Raw genomic sequence first — 17104 nt, 5'->3', positions numbered from 1 at the left:
TCTCAACCTTGAACTTTGCCCTCTCGAGCTGCAGAACCCCCCTTGACAGGACCCACTTAACCCCAACAAGAACAGACCGGGCCCGGCCACCTCTCTGAGCAACGTCTGGTGAGGCAAGCAACTAGCCAGCTTGTACTTAAGTTAACATCTTTGACAGAGAGAGAGTTGATTAACCCAAGAAGTCTTGTCAATGAGAGCACGACTGCTGGCTGAGTACAAGTTATTCCATCACAGGAGACTCAGTGGGAAAAGTCTGTGTAACAGCGAGGAAGAGATTAATGAAGAATTGCTGTTCTATTGATACTAAGGTGGGTTCTCAACACCAAATCATTTATAAAAATCCTGCTGCACACTTCCTAATCCCTTGCTGTAACAATCTGCTACTCGCTGTAAGGCATCAGCCCTCAGCTGAGATTATCTCTTAGCATTCTCTTGCGATGGCCCCCAAGGTTGATAAAACTCGTCGCTCTCTCATGGGCTTAATGGCAGTGAATGTAGGGACTCTGTTATGGGGGCTGGGCACCAGTCAGTAACTCGAAGGGGTTGAGGGCAGTGTAGGAGAGAATTTCCTGTATCCTAACTCGCACCGAGTCCTGTTCATCCATCGCCTTTGGTTACTCGCTGACCGACATTGGCTCCCAGTCCGGCAACGCCTCGAGTTTAAAATTTCTCATCCTTGTTTTCAAATCCCTCCATGGCCTCGCCAGCTCTCCCTATCTCTGTAACCTCCTGCAACCTTCCGAGATCTCTGCGCTGCTCCAATTCTGACCTCCCCGAATTTAATCGCTGCTCCATTGGCGGCCGTGCCTTCAGCTGCCTGGGCCCTAAGCTCTGGAATTCCCTCCCTAAACCTCTCCACCTCTCTCTCTCCTCCTTTAAGACGCTCCTGAAAACCTACCTCTTTGACCAAGCTTTTGGTCGCCTGTCCTAATATCTCCTTCTGTGGCTCGGTGTCAAATTTGGTCTCGATTTCCGGCACAGACACGACAGGCCGAATGGCCTCCTTCTGTGCCGTGAATTTCCATAATTCTATGATTCCCTGATTTACGCTCCTGCGAACCGCCTTGGGGACGTTTTGCGACGTCAAAGACGCTATATAAATGCAGGTTATTGTTGAATTATGAAATCACTGAGCGCCAAAAGATGCCCAGGCTGATAACATTGGTCCCGATCGCCAAGGACCCTGTTAAGCTGGCTGGAATTTATTTGAGAGTTTCATTGTGCAAAATTGCGTCCCTGTCATTGTAAATCTCCTCATGGTAAATGAGCCCGGCTATTTATAGAAGCACAGAAGGTGCATGATCTAATCGGAGAATTATATCACTGCCAACTCATTACTAGTGACATGTGTTTCTGTCAGTGGTGTTTTGTTTGATCTTCCTGAAAACTCCCCCCACTTCTCTCCGTTAGCCCATGCCAAGAGTCGTGTTAACAGAAGCAATTCTCGGGTGCAGTGTCGCACGTCTTAAGCCGCATTCAAAACACTGCATTATATAAACCGTCTGCCGCTAGCTAGAGGCAAGTATTATGTCGCAGAGAGGTGGCTGCTTGATGCATCCCATGTGGATCTTTAAATTCAGCACTACTTGTTATGCTAAACCTTTACAAATCACTGGTTAATCTCCAGCTGGAGTATTGTGTCCAATTGTGGGCACCGCACTTTAGGAAGGATGTCAAGGCCTTGGAGAGGGTGCGGAGGAGATTTACCAGAATGGTCCCAGGGTTGTGGGTCCCAGGGTCCCAAGCAGATTCAATAATAACTTTCAAAAGGGGAATTGGATAAAAATTTGCAGGGCTACGGGGGAAACAGCAGAGGGGAGTGGGGGACTAGTTGGATAGCTCTTTCAAAGAGCCGGCAGAGGCACGATGGGCTGAATGGCCTCCATCTGTGCTGTGTCACTCTATGATTCTATGATCCGAAGAAAGCAAGGTTGGAGTTGAGTGGAGTCACTGATACGAGGACCATACACTGTGCCCAGGTGTTGCCTTCTGGATTGGCGCAGATAGCCTGACCTTGGAATGACGATAGGAAATTATCTAAAAACCACTTCACAGCTCACACAGCTCTGCGGTTTTCCGAAATCATTTATTTACACGGACCAAACATTCTTGAAATAGGGTAGCCTACGGCAGACTCTTGTTGAATCAATTCCCTGACCTCTGTGCAGTCACCCTCTGCTCTCCATTGTCTTTCGCACAAAAAAAGTTCTTGCATTTATATGGCGCCTATTCGCAACCTCAGGACGTCCCAAAGCTCTTTACGGCCAACAAAGTACTTTTTTTGAAGTGTAGCCACTGTTGTAATGTAGGCAACGCTGCAGCCAATTTGCGCACAGCAAGATCCCACAACCTGCAATGTGATAATGAATGGATTATCTGCTCTTTAGCGATGTTGGTTGAGGGATAAATATTGGCCCCTGGGAGAACTCCCCAGCTCTTCTTCGAAGTAGCAGCCATGGGATCTTTTGCATCCACCTGAGAGGGCAGACAGGAGCCTTGGTTTAACATCTCATCCAAAAGACGGCACCTCCGGCAGTGCAGCACTCCCTCAGTAGTGGCACCGGGAGTACCAGCCTAGATTTTGTGCTGTCTCCCTTCCTGGGCCCTGGGTTCTCTTCCTGGACAAAGAAAAACCTTCCGATCTATTTTTGTGCATTTCGATCTTCTCGCTGGCCCTGGCCCCCGTTTCTCTGCTCCTTCCTCGAGCCTAAGAGCAAAGTTGTGCACAAAACGGGGAGAAGGGATGAAGATGAATCCCATCACAGTGCAAATCTGTTAAAGAGACCTCAACATGTCCTGTTGAGTTCAGGGACATTCATTGGCATGTAAAAGTTGAACAATATATTAACAACAATGTGCATTTATATAGCGCCTTTAAAGTAGTAAAACGTCCCAAGGCGCTTCACAGGAGCGTAAATCAGACAAAGAATTGACACCGAGCCGCATAAGGAGATATTAGGACAGGTGACCAAAAGCTGGGTCAAAGAGGGAGGTTTTAAGGAGCGTCTTAAAGGAGGAGGGAGAGAGACGGAGAGGTTTAGGGAGGGAATTCCAGAGCTTAGGGCCCAGGCAGCTGAAGGCTCGGCCGCCAATGGTGGAGCAAAGGAATTGGACGATGCGCAAGAGGCCAGAATTGGAGGAGTGCAGAGATCTCGGAGGGTTGTAGGGCTGGAGGGGACGAGGACATGGAGGGATTTGAACATGAAGATGAGAATGAAAAAGGCTTACCTGTGCCAGTGACCTCAATGAACCCACTCCCAGTTACCCATGATCATCTATCAATCTTCATGTAATTGCTCCCGATAATCCATCATCCTCGGTATTAATAATCTTTCTGAAATGGATCCCTATTATTTATTATCTTAAGTGGAATCTTTGCCATCCATCAGTAAGACTCTTAAGAAAACCATTAAGAACATAAGAAATAGGAGCAGGAGTAGGCCATTCGGCCCCTCGAGCCTGCTCCGCCATTCAATCAGATCATGGCTGATCTTCGACCTTAACTCCACTTTCCCGCCCGATCCCCATATCCCTTGATTCCCCTAGAGTCCAAAAACCTATCGATCTCAGCCTTGAATATATTCAATGACTGAGCATCCACAGCCCTCTGGGGTGGAGAATTCCAAAGATTCACAGCCCTCTGAGTGAAGAAATTCCTCCTCATCTCAGTCCTAAATGGCCGACCCCTTATCCTGAGACTATGACCCCTAGTTCTAGACTCTCCAGTCAGGGGAAACAGCCTCTCAGCATCTACCCTGTCAAGCCCCCTCAGAATCTTATATGTTTCAATGAGATCACCTCTCATTCGTCTAAACTCCAGAGAGTATAGGCCCATTCTACTCAATCTCTCCTCATAGGACAACCCTCTCATCCCAGGAATCAATCTAATGAACTTTTGTTGCACTGCCTCTAAGGCAAGTATATCCTTCCTTAGATAAGGAGACCAAACCTGTACACAGTACTCCAGGTGAGGTCTCACCAAAGCCCTGTACAATTGTAGTAAGATTTCCTTACTCTTGTACTCCAACCCCCTTGCAATAAAGGCCAACATACCATTTGCTTTCCTAATTGCTTGCTGTACCTGCATGCGAACTTTTTGTATTTCTTGTACGAGGACACCCAAGTCTCTCTGAACACGAACATTTAATAGTTTCTCACCATTTAAAAAATATTCTGTTTTTCTATTCTTCCTACCAAAGTGAATAACCTCACATTTCCCCACATTATACTCCATCTGCCACCTTCTTGCCCATTCACTTAACCTGTCTATATCCCTTTGCAGACTCTTTGTGTCCTCCTCACAGCTTACTTTGCCAGCTAGCTTTGTATCGTCAGCAAACTTGGATACATTACACTCGGTCCCTTCATCTAAGTCATTAATATAGATTGTAAATAGCTGAGGCCCAAGCACTGATCCCTGCGATACCCCACTAGTTACAGCCTGACAACCTGAGAATGACCCGTTTATCCCTACTCTCTGTTTTCTGTCCTTTAACCAATCCTCTATTCATGCTTATATGTTATCCCCAACTCCATGAGCCCTTATCTTGTGTAACAACCTTTTTATGTGGCACCTTATCAAATGCCTTTTGAAAATCCAAATATACGACATCCACTGGTTCCCCTTTATCTACCCTGCCAGTTACATCCTCAAAAAACTCTAATAGATTTGTCAAACACGATTTCCCTTTCATAAAACCATGTTGACTCTGCCTAATCATATTATGATTTTCTAAGTGCCCTGTTACCACTTCCTTAATAATAGATTCCAGCATTTTCCCGAGGACTAATGTCAGGCTAACTGGCCTGTCGTTCCCGGTTTTCTCTCTCCCTCCTTTCTTGAATAGCAGGGTTACATTTGCTACCTTCCAATCGACTGGGACCGTTCTAGAATCGAGGGAATTTTGGAAGATCACAACCAATGCGTCCACTATCTCTGCAGCCACCTCTTTTAGAACCCTAGGATGTCGGCCATCAGGTCCAGGGAATTTATTGGCTTTTAGTCCCATCAATTTCTCCAGTACTTTTTCTCTACTTATATTAATTACTTTAAGTTCCTCACTCTCATTAGACCTTTGGTTCCCCACTATTTCTGGTATGTTTTTTGTGTCTTCTGCTGTAAAGACAGATACAAAATATTTGTTTAACGCATCTGCCATTTCCTGATTCCCCATTATAATTTCTCCTGTCTCAGCCTCTAAGGGACCTGCACAGAGGGTGAAAAACTCTGCAATCTCTCAAGCACTCTCTTATTTCTAGCTTTTGATTGGACGACATTGTTTGTAACTTGGCCACCGTGTCTCATTCTGAGCGCGCCTTTGCTGGTATCCCTCCCTGCCTCATCACTCGGTGTGCACAAATCAATGAGCCTTTAGCTCATCAAGTTGCCAGCCGTGTCTCAGTGGTTAGCACTCTCGCCAGAAGGTCGTGGGTTCGAGCCCCCACTCCAGAGACTTGAGCCCCGTAATCCAGGCCGACACTCCCCGGTGCCAGTACTGAGGGGGTGCTGTGGTGATGGAGGTGACAAACCAGAAAGGGAAGAGAGCGAAACTAAGGAAGAGTCAGAAGTGAGAGGACAGACGAGACAGTGAGGAAGAGACGTCCTACAACACTGAGTAAGAATGGAGTTCCTGAAAGGTTGAGTTATGGCCTACTGTAGTCCCTCTCGCACCCAGGACTCTACACCTCCCTCAGTCCTCTCCTCCTCCAACAATCTACAGGCCTCTGAAACGCAAGCTTGGGACCAGCTGACTGCTACTCCCTAGTGGGCCTCAGCTCCTCTCCTACCTGCTTCAACCTTGATGATGTCCTGTCCTGTGCTGTGGATCTCAGGGCTACTCCTAGGGTCTCTCAGTAAGACAATCGCTCTGTTTCTTGTAGTCACTGTTGTAATGTAGGGAAATGCGACAGCCAATTTGTGCACAGCAAGATCCCACAAACACCAATGGGATAGATAACAGGCTAATATTGAGATGAAGATTGACCCAGGACACCAAGGGAGAACTCCCCTGCTCTTCTTCGAAATAGTGGCCATGGGATTTTTACGCGGGTACCAGGTTTCAATTCTCTCTCTAGGGGAAGGAGTTGTGCGTAAAATTGCAAATTGCCCCAAACATTTTTGCACTACTTGTTATTCTAAACCTTCATAAATCACTGGTTAGGCCTCAGCTGGAGTATTGTGTCCAATTCTGGGCACCGCACTTTAGGAAGGATGTCAAGGCCTTGGAGAGGGTGCAGAGGAGATTTACCAGAATGGTCCCAGGGATGAGGGACTTCAGTTATGTGGAGAGACTGGAGAAGCTGGGGTTGTTCTCCTTAGAGAAGAGAAGGTTAAGGGGAGATTTAATAAAGGGGAGACATTGCTGCAGGAGTTCCCCAGGGCAGTGTCCTAGGCCCAACCATCTTCAGCTGCTTCATCAATGACCTTCCCTCCATTATAAGGTCAGAAATGGGGATGTTCGCAGATGATTGCACAGTGTTCAGTTCCATTCGCAACCCCTCAAGTAATGAAGCAGTCCGAGCCCGCATGCAGCAAGACCTGGACAACATCCAGGCTTGGGCTGATAAGTGGCAAGTAACATTTGCTCCAGACAAGTGCCAGGCAATGACCATCTCCAACAAGAGAAAGTCTAACCACCTCCCCTTGACACTCAACGGCATTACCATCACCGAATCCCCCACCATCAACATCCTGGGGGTCACCATTGACCAGAAACTTAACTGGACCAGCCATATAAATACTGTGGCTACAAGAGCAGGTCAGAGGCTGGGTATTCTGCGGTGAGTGACTCACCTCCTGACTCCCCAAAGCCTTTCCACCATCTACAAGGCACAAGTCAGGAGTGTGATGGAAAACTCTCCACTTGCCTGGATGAGTGCAGCTCCAACCACACTCAAGAAGCTCGACACCATCCAGGACAAAGCAGCCCGCTTGATTGGCACCCCATCCACCACCCTAAACATTCACTCCCTTCACCACCGGCGCACAGTGGCTGCAGTGTGTACCATCCACAGGATGCACTGCAGCAACTCGCCAAGGCTTCTTCGACAGCACCTCCCAAACCCGCGACCTCTACCACCTAGAAGGACAAGAGCAGCAGGTACATGTGAACAACACCACCTGCACGTTCCCCTCCAAGTCACACACCATCCCGACTTGGAAATATATCGGCCGTTCCTTCATCGTCGCTGGGTCAAAATCCTGGAACTCCCTTCCTAACAGCACTGTGGGAGAACTGTCACCACACGGACTGCAGCGGTTCAAGAAGGCGGCTCACCACCACCTTCTCAAGGGGCAATTAGGGATGGGCAATAAATGCCGGCCTCGCCAGCGGCGCCCACATCCCATGAACGAATAAAAAAAAAGAGGTGTTCAAAATCATGAAGGGTTTTGATGGAGTAAATAAGGAGAAACTGTTTCCAGTGGCAGGAGGGTCGGTGACCAGAGGACACAGATTTAAGATAATTGGCAAAAGAGCCAGAGGGGGAGATGAGGAGAATTTTTTTTACGCAGCGAGTTGTGATGATCTGGAATGCGCTGCCTGAAAGGGCGGTGGAAGCAGATTCAATAATAACTTTCAAAAGGGGAATTGGATAAATACTTGAAACAGAAAAATTTGCAGGGGCTACGGGGAAAGAGCAGGGGGGGAGTGGGACTAATTGGATAGCTCTTTCAAAGAGCCGGCAGGGGCAGGATGGGCCGAATGGCCTCCTTCTGCGCTGCGAGATGCAATGGTTCTTCTCCTTGTGACCCACAACGACGTAACCAGCTCTTTGCTTCCTCTTAACTTGCTCAGGCCTGCCGAGGTCGTGTGGGGTCGCCTGAATGACACGCTGCCCGATCGCTCGGAGAAAAGGGGCAACGTGCTGACCATCACCTCGCTAAACACGCTCGATAACGGCACGTACGTCTGCCAGGCCGAGAACGAGCTGGGGAGGTCTGCCGACGAGTACGTCCTGGTGGTCTACGGTAAGTGCCCCGGTACCCGGGGTGGGGGGCGGAGGAGGAGGGGGGGAGAGGGAGGGGGGGAGGAGAGATCCGCAGGCCGCTGCTCCCCGGCCCCCCTCTCCCCATCGCCATCCTCTCCGGTGGATGAGCTAATTCACTCACACTCGGAAGGTTTGGCGTGTTGTTACATTTTCAATGACGTAAACAGTATCAAATGTCACTAAGGTGTCAGAGTGCCTCCAAAACCAGGGGGTCGTTCAGGGGGCTGGAGGGAGAGGGGGATCGTTTCTCACTTGCTTGTGCCTGACTTTCGTGATGAGGCTCAGAAATAATGCTGCACATCCTAAGGAGGGAGGTATATAGAGAGAGAGAGAGATACAAAGAGACGGACAGACAGACAGACAGAGAGAGAGAGAGACAGAGCGAGATAGAGAGCAAAAGAGACAGACAGACAGAGACAGAGAGAGAGAGAGAGACAGAGCGAGACAGAGAGCAAAAGAGACAGACAGACAGACAGAGAGAGAGAGAGACAGAGCGAGAGAGAGAGCAAAAGAGACAGACAGACAGAGAGAGAGAGAGATACAAAGATACGGACAGACAGACAAACAGAGAGAGAGAGAGAGAGAGACAGAGCGAGAGAGAGAGCAAAAGAGAGAGACAGACAGAGAGAGATACAAAGAGGCAGACAGACAGACAAACAGAGACAGAGAGAGAAACAGAGCAAGAGAGAGACAGAGAAAAAGAGACAGAGAGAGAGACAGAGAAAAAGAGAGAGAGAGAGACAGGCAGACAGAGAGAGAGACGGAGAAAGAGACAGAGAGAGACAGAGAAAGAGAGAGACAGAGAAAAAAAGAGAGAGACAGGCAGACAGAGAGAGAGATGGAGAAAGAGAGAGACAGAGAGAGAGACAGGCAGACAGAGAGAGAGAGAGATGGAGAAAGAGACAGAGAGAGAAAGACTCAGAGAAAGAGAGAGACAGAGACAGAGAAAAAGAGAGAGAGACAGGCAGACAGAGAGAGAGAGATGGAGAAAGAGATAGAGACAGAGAGACAAAGAGAGAAACAGAGAGAGAGAGACAGGCAGACAGAGAGAGAGAGAGACGGAGAGAGAGACAGACAGAGAGACTGCCCGCTCTAATGAGGAGATGGTGTAGGGAGATAGGGAACTCTGGGAATGATGTAGAGCTCCTTAACGGGGAGATTGTGTGGCGAGGTAGGGAACTCCGAGAATCACGCAGCATTCCCTAAAGTGGGAAATGTTGTCGGGAGAAGGAAAAACCCTGGGATTGAAAGCTGTCTTTCTTCGAGTGATTAGCTGGGGTTCGATCGGGGATGGCTGTGGGTCACAGAAGAACCCAGTTAGACCAGCTCTCCCTGTTGTTGATGTGTGAAGTTACCGACAGCTGAAAGAGATTCTTAATGTGATCGAATCGCTGTAGTTTACTGAGTGATCAATGCAGGGAAATCAAAGATACTTGATAACCATGTAACCCTCAATAGGTTCAGGCCCAACAGGGAGGTTTATAATGATTCACAGTGTTAAAACAAAATTAGTAATCCAATCTCCACCATGATGGGACACTACAATTGACTTTAGAAGCCCATGCGTTAAGGAACGGAAAAATAATCATCCAGAGTTCCAGTTCCTGATTTCTATCCAGGGTTGTATCACTAAAAGCTGGTGGACAAGTACAAGGAATAATTGAAAAGGCCATTTGAATGTTGGCCTTTATCTCAAGAGGGCTGGAATACAATGGGAAGAAGTTATATTACAGCTGTTCAGAGCTCATCTGGAGATACTGCGTTCAGTTCTGGGCACCGCACCTCAGGAAGGAGATATTGGCCCTCGGAGGGGGTGCAGTGCAGATTCACCAGAATGATACCCGGGGCTAAAAGGGTTAAATTACGAGGACAGGTTGCACAGACTGGGCTTGTATTCCCTCGAGTGCAGAAGATTAAGGGGTGATCTAATCGAGGGGTTTAAGATGATTAAAGGATTCGATAGGGTCGATAGAGAGAAACTATTTCCTCTGGTGGGGGGAGTCCAGAACCTTAAAATTAGAGCCGGGCCGTTCAGGGGTGATGTCAGGAAGCACTTCTTCACACAAAGGGGAGTGGGAATCTGGAACTGTCTCCCCCAAAAAGCTGTTGAGGCTGGGGGTCAATTGGAAATGTCAAAACTGAGATTGATCGATTTTTGTTGGGTGAGGGGATTAAGGGTTACGGAACCAAGGCGGGTAAATGGAGTTGAGATACAGATCAACCATGATCTAATTCAGTGGCAGAGCAGGCTCGAGGGGCTGAATGGCCTCCTCCTGTTCCTATGTATTGCTACACCACTGCCCCCCTCCCGACCTGTGTCAGTGTGATGGGGCTTAGGGGGAGCTGATGCCCAGTAGGATGGAATTCAATAGAATGAGTGCCACAAGGATGGATTTGACACTGGCATTTGCTGCCCTGCGATCTGGGTGCAAACACGGCCCAGACTGATGGGGAGAAATTCTCGGCTCCCTGCTGGGTGTTCGAGTCCTTTGTGAAATGAGTTTGGGGACAATCTCAATGGGCATGGGCCCCAAATTCAGCTCGAAATTGACAATCTCATTCAGAAATGTTCTAATGTGGGGAATGGGAAAATGTCAAGTTGGTTTAGAGAGGACAGCGGAGGCACATTGATGGGAGAGTGTAGAGGGAGCTTTACTCTGTATCTAACCCCCTGTACCTGCCCTGGGAGTGTTTGATGGGACAGTGTAGAGGGAGCTTTACTCTGTATCTAACCCCCTGTACCTGCCCTGGGAGTGTTTGATGGGACAGTGTAGAGGGAGCTTCACTCTGTATCTAACCCTGTACCTGCCCTGGGAGTGTTTGATGGGACAGTGTAGAGGGAGCTTTACTCTGTATCTAACCCCCTGTACCTGCCCCTGGGAGTGTTTGATGGGATAGTGTAGAGGGAGCTTTACTCTGTATCTAACCCCCTGTACCTGCCCTGGGAGTGTTTGACGGGACAGTGTAGAGGGAGCTTTACTCTGTATCTAACTCTGTACCTGCCCTGGGAGTGTTTGATGGGACAGTGTAGAGGGAGCTTCACTCTGTATCTAACTCTGTACCTGCCCTGGGAGTGTTTGACGGGACAGTGTAGAGGGAGCTTTACTCTGTATCTAACCCTGTACCTGCCCTGGGAGTGTTTGACGGGACAGTGTAGAGGGAGCTTTACTCTGTATCTAACCCCCTGTACCTGCCCTGGGAGTGTTTGATGGGACAGTGTAGAGGGAGCTTTACTCTGTATCTAACCCTGTACCTGCCCTGGGAGTGTTTGATGGGACAGTGTAGAGGGAGCTTTACTCTGTATCTAACCCTGTACCTGCCCTGGGAGTGTTTGATGGGACAGTGTAGAGGGAGCTTTACTCTGTATCGAACCTGGGAGTGTTTCTGTTTAAATATATTTTTTTCCTGCTCTAGAGATATCCACCACCCCTATCATATCTCCTAGTGCATCTCCCTCAGGTATTGTATTAATTCATTCAATGCTGCAGAGCATAGGGTTTCAGTAGTTCTAAGTATTCCTGACTAACTATATTCTGCTTATCTAGAGGTGCTTGGTGGGACACTAGCTGCCTGCCCCTTTCTGGTGCTGTAAATTACGGTGGGAAATCAAGATATTATTTGCAATATTATTGCTAGCAGACTAACTGCGTCCTTGTCTCAATGGTGACCTGGTGCTACAAACACATAGATAGGTATAGGCACGACTAATTGCTTAGCCTGTCGTCTAGATGGTTCTGTCCTCAGAACCCATGTCTAAGGTAGCTTGACGCTTGGGCCTAGTATTTCACACTGCACAATAGTTATCTTTAGGACCTGTTCACCGCTATGCCTAAATTATTGACCAGGATGTCGCTTTGTGATCAAGGCATAGGTCATCTGTGGCTCGATGGGTCGTACACTCTCTCTCTCTCGCCTCTGAGTCAGAAGGTCGTGGGTTCGAGCCCCCACTTCAGAGGCTCGAGCCCCGTAACCCCAGGCCGACGCTCCCAGTGCCCAGCACCGCGGGAGTGCTGCCCTGTCGGAGGTGCCGTCTTTCAGATGAGACGTTAAACCGAGGGCCCCGTCTGCCCTCTCAGGTGGACCTGAAAGATCCCACGGCCGCTATTGGAAGAAGAGCAGGGGAGGTCTTTCCTGGGGCCGATATTTATCCCTCAACCAACATCACTAAAAAAAAAACAGTTGAACTGGTCATTATCACTTTGTTGTTTGTGGGATCTTGCTGTGCACAAATTGGCTGCCGCGTTTCCTACATTACGACAGTGACTACACTTCAAAAAGTACTTCATTGGCTGTAAAGCGCTTTGGGATGTCCTGAGGTCATGAAAGGCGCTATATAAATGCAAGTTCTTTTTTCCTTTAATGATGGAGAGTGGCAGCATCATTCCTGGGACATCGCCCGAGCTCCCAAGGACAAATTCCTGGTTAATAATTTAGTAACGCACCTTAGTTATTAATTAGTGATCAGTTAACCGAGCGATTCAGGCGGTGACTTATTTCCCTCCTGATATAATGGGTGTGAGATATAAAGGACATCTGTCCTCTCGTGTTCTGGGTGTTAATGGGTGTGTGGTGCACAGAGATGTATTTATAAGTGGATCTCCTCTGGGATCACATAGGGTTAGCAAACTGCAGGAGCCCAGTTGGCCACTCCACGAGAGTCGTGACTGATAATCAGCCAATTGTCCTGCGTCAATTCCCTCGTGATGAAGTGTGTTGGTTGTGAGCTTCTCGTGATCAGTCGGTTTTCACAATCGCGGGCGAGAGAATTCGACGTGAGATTGGAGAAACTAAGATTCAGTTCACCAGCTTCCTGACAGGAATACCGGAGCTCAGAGACATTCCCGTTAAAATATCATCGTGTTCGTATTCTGCCCAGTCTGGTGCTGGGCACTGTATCCAGTGTCTGGTGCTGAGCACTGTATCCAGTGTCTGGTGCTGGGTATTATATCCAGTGTCTGGTGCTGAGCACTGTATCCAGTGTCTGGTGCTGGGTATTATATCCAGTGTCTGGTGCTGAGTATTATATCCAGTGTCTGGTGCTGGGAACTGTATCCAGTGTCTGGTGCTGGGTATTATATCCAGTGTCTGGTGCTGGGTATTATATCCAGTGTCTGGTGCTGAGTATTATATCCAGTGTCTGGTGCTGAGTATTATATCCAGTGTCTGGTGCTGAGTATTATATCCAGTGTCTGGTGCTGAGTATTATATCCAGTGTTTGGTGTTGGGTATTGTATGAAGTGACCCGTGCTCGGTATTGTATGAAGTGACCCGTGCTCGATATTGTATCCAGTGTTTGGTGCTGAACACTGTATCCAGTGTGTGGTGCTGGGCACTGTATCCAGTACCCAGTGTGTGGGTCTGAGGTCTGTTATTCGATAGATTCCCTGGAGTGGACTTTTCAAGGACTTTTATTCCTTTAATGAAGGTGATTTGATTCTGCACCAATGCTGTTAATTTCACTGTTTTCCCCCCTCTCTCATTCAGAGATTTCCACCAATCCCGGCTCCTTTCCAGGTACTGTGAAATCCTCTGTATTCCACTGGTGGCAGTTTCCCACTGGTCTTCATTACGTTGTATTAACGTTAAATAAAATTAACTACAAACAGCCTGTTGTAATGCAGGAAACGCAGCAGCCATTTTATGCATAGCAAGATCCCACAAACAACACTGAGGTAAATGACCAGATTATCTGTTTTTTTTTAGTGATGTTGGTTGAGGGATAAATATTGGCCCCAGGACACCGGGGAGAACTCCCCCCACTGGTGTCGTGGGATCTTTTACATCCACCTGAGGGGGACAGACAGGGTTCAACGTCTCATCCGAAAAGACGGTACCTCAGACAGTGCAGTGCTCTCTCAGTACAGGCACTGGGAGTGTCGGCCTGGATTGTGGGGGCTAGTCTCTGGAGTGGGAATATGAACCTGCGACCTATCTGACTGAGAGGTGAGGTGTGCTGCCCACTGAGCCACAGTGTATAACACCCAATGCGGTCCTGGGCCATCCAGATACAGAAATACCCAGCTCAATCTTGGGCCTGTGCTTTTGTTAGCTATTCTCAGCCCAGAGGGCAATCGGGCCCACTCCACTTGGTCTCTCTTCGGGAGGGAATGAATGCCAGCGAAGGTTTACTTCTGATCACTAACTCCTGTGGGCATGGGCTGGGTGTTGGGTGAGGTCAGCATTAGGCTTGGCTGTGAAGTCCCCCACGGTTGAATAGCTGACATTCGCTGGGCTCCAAGATTAAGGATGGCCCCTTGGAAGAAGTAGGGAGGCCAGTTGAGCTAGCAGGAGAGCAGAGTAAAAGAACAAATTTCCAGTTATATTGAGCCTTTCACAATCTCAGGACGTCCCAAAGAGCTTTACAGCCACTGAGGTACTTTTTGAAGTGTGGTCACTGTTGTAATGTAGGAAACGCGGCAGCCAATTTGCGCACAGCAAGATCCCACAAACAGCAATCTGGTAAATGACCAGATTATCTGTTTTAATGGTGCTGGTCGAGGGATAAATATTGGCCCCAGGACACCGGGGAGAACTCCCCCCTGCTCTTCTTCAGAATAGGGGCCGTGGGATCTTTTATATTCACCTGAGAGGGCAGACGGGGTCTTGGTTTAACATCTCATCCGAAAGACGGCACCTCCAACAGTGCGGCGCTCCCTCAGTACTGACCCTCCGACAGTGCGGCGCTCCCTCAGTACTGACCCTCCGACAGTGCGGCGCTCCCTCAGTACTGACCCTCCGACAGTGCGGCGCTCCCTCAGTACTGACCCTCCGACAGTGCGGCGCTCCCTCAGTACTGACCCTCTGACAGTGTGGCGCTCCCTCAGTACTGACCCTCCGACAGTGCGGCGCTCCCTCAGTACTGACCCTCCGACAGTGCGGCGCTCCCTCAGTACTGACCCTCCGACAGTGCGGCGCTCCCTCAGTACTGACCCTCCGACAGTGCGGCGCTCCCTCAGTACTGATCCTCCGACAGTGCGGCGCTCCCTCAGTACTGACCCTCCGACAGTGCGGCGCTCCCTCAGTACTGGGCACTGGGGAGTTTCGGCCGAGATTATGGGGCTCAAGTCTCTGGAGTGGGGGTTCGAACTCCACGACCTTCTGACTCAGAATGCTACTGAATGAGCCACGGCTGACAGCAACAATCAGCAAATCAGTACACGCTGGTTCGTTAACGCCAAACTTGGGTTTTAAAACCAGTAGACGTGTTGCGGAAAGTAAGACTGAGGGAGGTGAGGAGGTCCATGTTTCTCCCGCCACACCCCCCCCGACGCCTTGGGATGTTCTTGGATGATAAAGACACTATGCAAATGCAAGTAGTAGTTGTGTGTGAGCTGGAGGCTGACAAAGCAGTATCAAAGCAGCCCCTTGTTTTTCTATCTCCTTTTAATGCCAGGGGGCAAGATGCCAATTCACTGATGCCAAGTTTCGGTCTTAGACATAAATAAGGTTATTTTGACCGTTGCTCAGTCTGCCCCGCCAGCTAACTCTCAATAAAAAACAACTCGAAGGTCAAAGCACTCCCTTTTTTTTTTGATGTTTCTCCCTCGAGTCCCCTTCCCTCTTGCCCAGGGAGAGGGTGTTTAGAAGCACAGCCTTAACTACTCCGTGATTGGCCGGCGGGATCTGCCTGAATGTAGATATTGTAGAGGGAGCTTTACTCTGTATCTAACCCCCTGTACCTGCCCTGGGAGTGTTTGATGGGACAGTGTAGAGGGAGCTTTACTCTGTATCTAACCCTGTACCTGCCCTGGGAGTGTTTGATGGGACAGTGTAGAGGGAGCTTTACTCTGTATCTAACCCTGTACCTGCCCTGGGAATGTTTGATGGGACAGTGTAGAGGGAGCTTTACTCTGTATCTAACCCTGTACCTGCCCTGGGAGTGTTTGATGGGACAGTGTAGAGGGAGCTTTACTCTGTATCTAACCCGTGCTGTACCTGCCCTGGGAGTGTTTGACGGGACAGTGTAGAGGGAGCTTGACTCTGTATCTAACCCGTGCTGTACCTGCCCTGGAAGTGTTTGACGGGACAGTGTAGAGGGAGCTTTACTCTGTATCTAACCCTGTATCTGCCCTGGGAGTGTTTGACGGGACAGTGTGGAGGGAGCTTTACTCTGTATCTAACCCTGTATCTGCCCTGGGAGTGTTTGACGGGACAGTGTAGAGGGAGCTTTACTCTGTATCTAACCCTGTATCTGCCCTGGGAGTGTTTGACGGGACAGTGTAGAGGGAGCTTTACTCTGTATCTAACCCTGTACCTGCCCTGGGAGTGTTTGACGGGACAGTGTAGAGGGAGCTTTACTCTGTATCTAACCCTGTATCTGCCCTGGGAGTGTTTGACGGGACAGTGTAGAGGGAGCTTTACTCTGTATCTAACCCTGTATCTGCCCTGGGAGTGTTTGATGGGACAGTGTAGAGAGAGCTTTACTCTGTATCTAACCCTGTACCTGCCCTGGGAGTGTTTGATGGGACAGTGCAGAGGGAGCTTTACTCTGTATCTAACCCTGTATCTGCCCTGGGAGTGTTTGATGGGACAGTGTAGAGAGAGCTTTACTCTGTATCTAACCCTGTACCTGCCCTGGGAGTGTTTGATGGGACAGTGTCGAGGGAGCTTTACTCTGTATCTAACCCGTGCTGTACCTGCCCTGGGAGTGTTTGACGGGACAGTGTAGAGGGAGCTTTACTCTGTATCTAACCCTGTACCTGCCCTGGGAGTGTTTGATGGGACAGTGTAGAGGGAGCTTTACTCTGTATCTAACCCTGTACCTGCCCTGGGAGTGTTTGATGGGACAGGGTAGAGGGAGCTTTACTCTGTATCTAACCCTGTACCTGCCCTGGGAGTGTTTGATGGGACAGTGTAGAGGGAGCTTTACTCTGTATCTAACCCGTGCTGTACCTGCCCTGGGAATGTTTGATGGGACAGTGTAGTGGGAGCTTTACTCTGTATCTAACCCTGTATCTGCCCTGGGAGTGTTTGACGGAACAGTGTAGAGGGAGCTTTACTCTGTATCTAACCCTGTATCTGCCCTGGGAGTGTTTGACGGGACAGTGTAGAGGGAGCTTTACTCTGTATCTAACCCTGTACCTGCCCTGGGAGTGTTTGATGGGACAGTGTAGAG

General features: G+C 49.1%; 1 protein-coding gene across 5 annotated transcripts in view; it reads left to right on the top strand.

Moving 5' to 3' along the window:
* cadm4 (cell adhesion molecule 4) overlaps positions 1–17104 on the top strand; it is a 275949-nt gene that overhangs the window by 242668 nt on the left and 16177 nt on the right. For all 5 annotated transcript variants that reach the window (XR_010958840.1, XR_010958839.1, XR_010958838.1 and 2 more), the window contains exon 7: positions 7797–7969. Coding sequence is in view for 1 of the 5 variants with exons in the window: in XM_067975308.1 (XP_067831409.1) it covers positions 7797–7969 (173 nt within the window). In the remaining 4 variants the exon portion in view is untranslated. The remainder of the gene's footprint in view (positions 1–7796; positions 7970–17104) is intronic.

This window comes from Heptranchias perlo, chromosome 42 (genome assembly GCF_035084215.1).
Source record: "Heptranchias perlo isolate sHepPer1 chromosome 42, sHepPer1.hap1, whole genome shotgun sequence".
Lineage (NCBI taxonomy): Eukaryota > Metazoa > Chordata > Chondrichthyes > Hexanchiformes > Hexanchidae > Heptranchias > Heptranchias perlo.
This window is presented reverse-complemented; position numbering and strand designations above follow the sequence as displayed.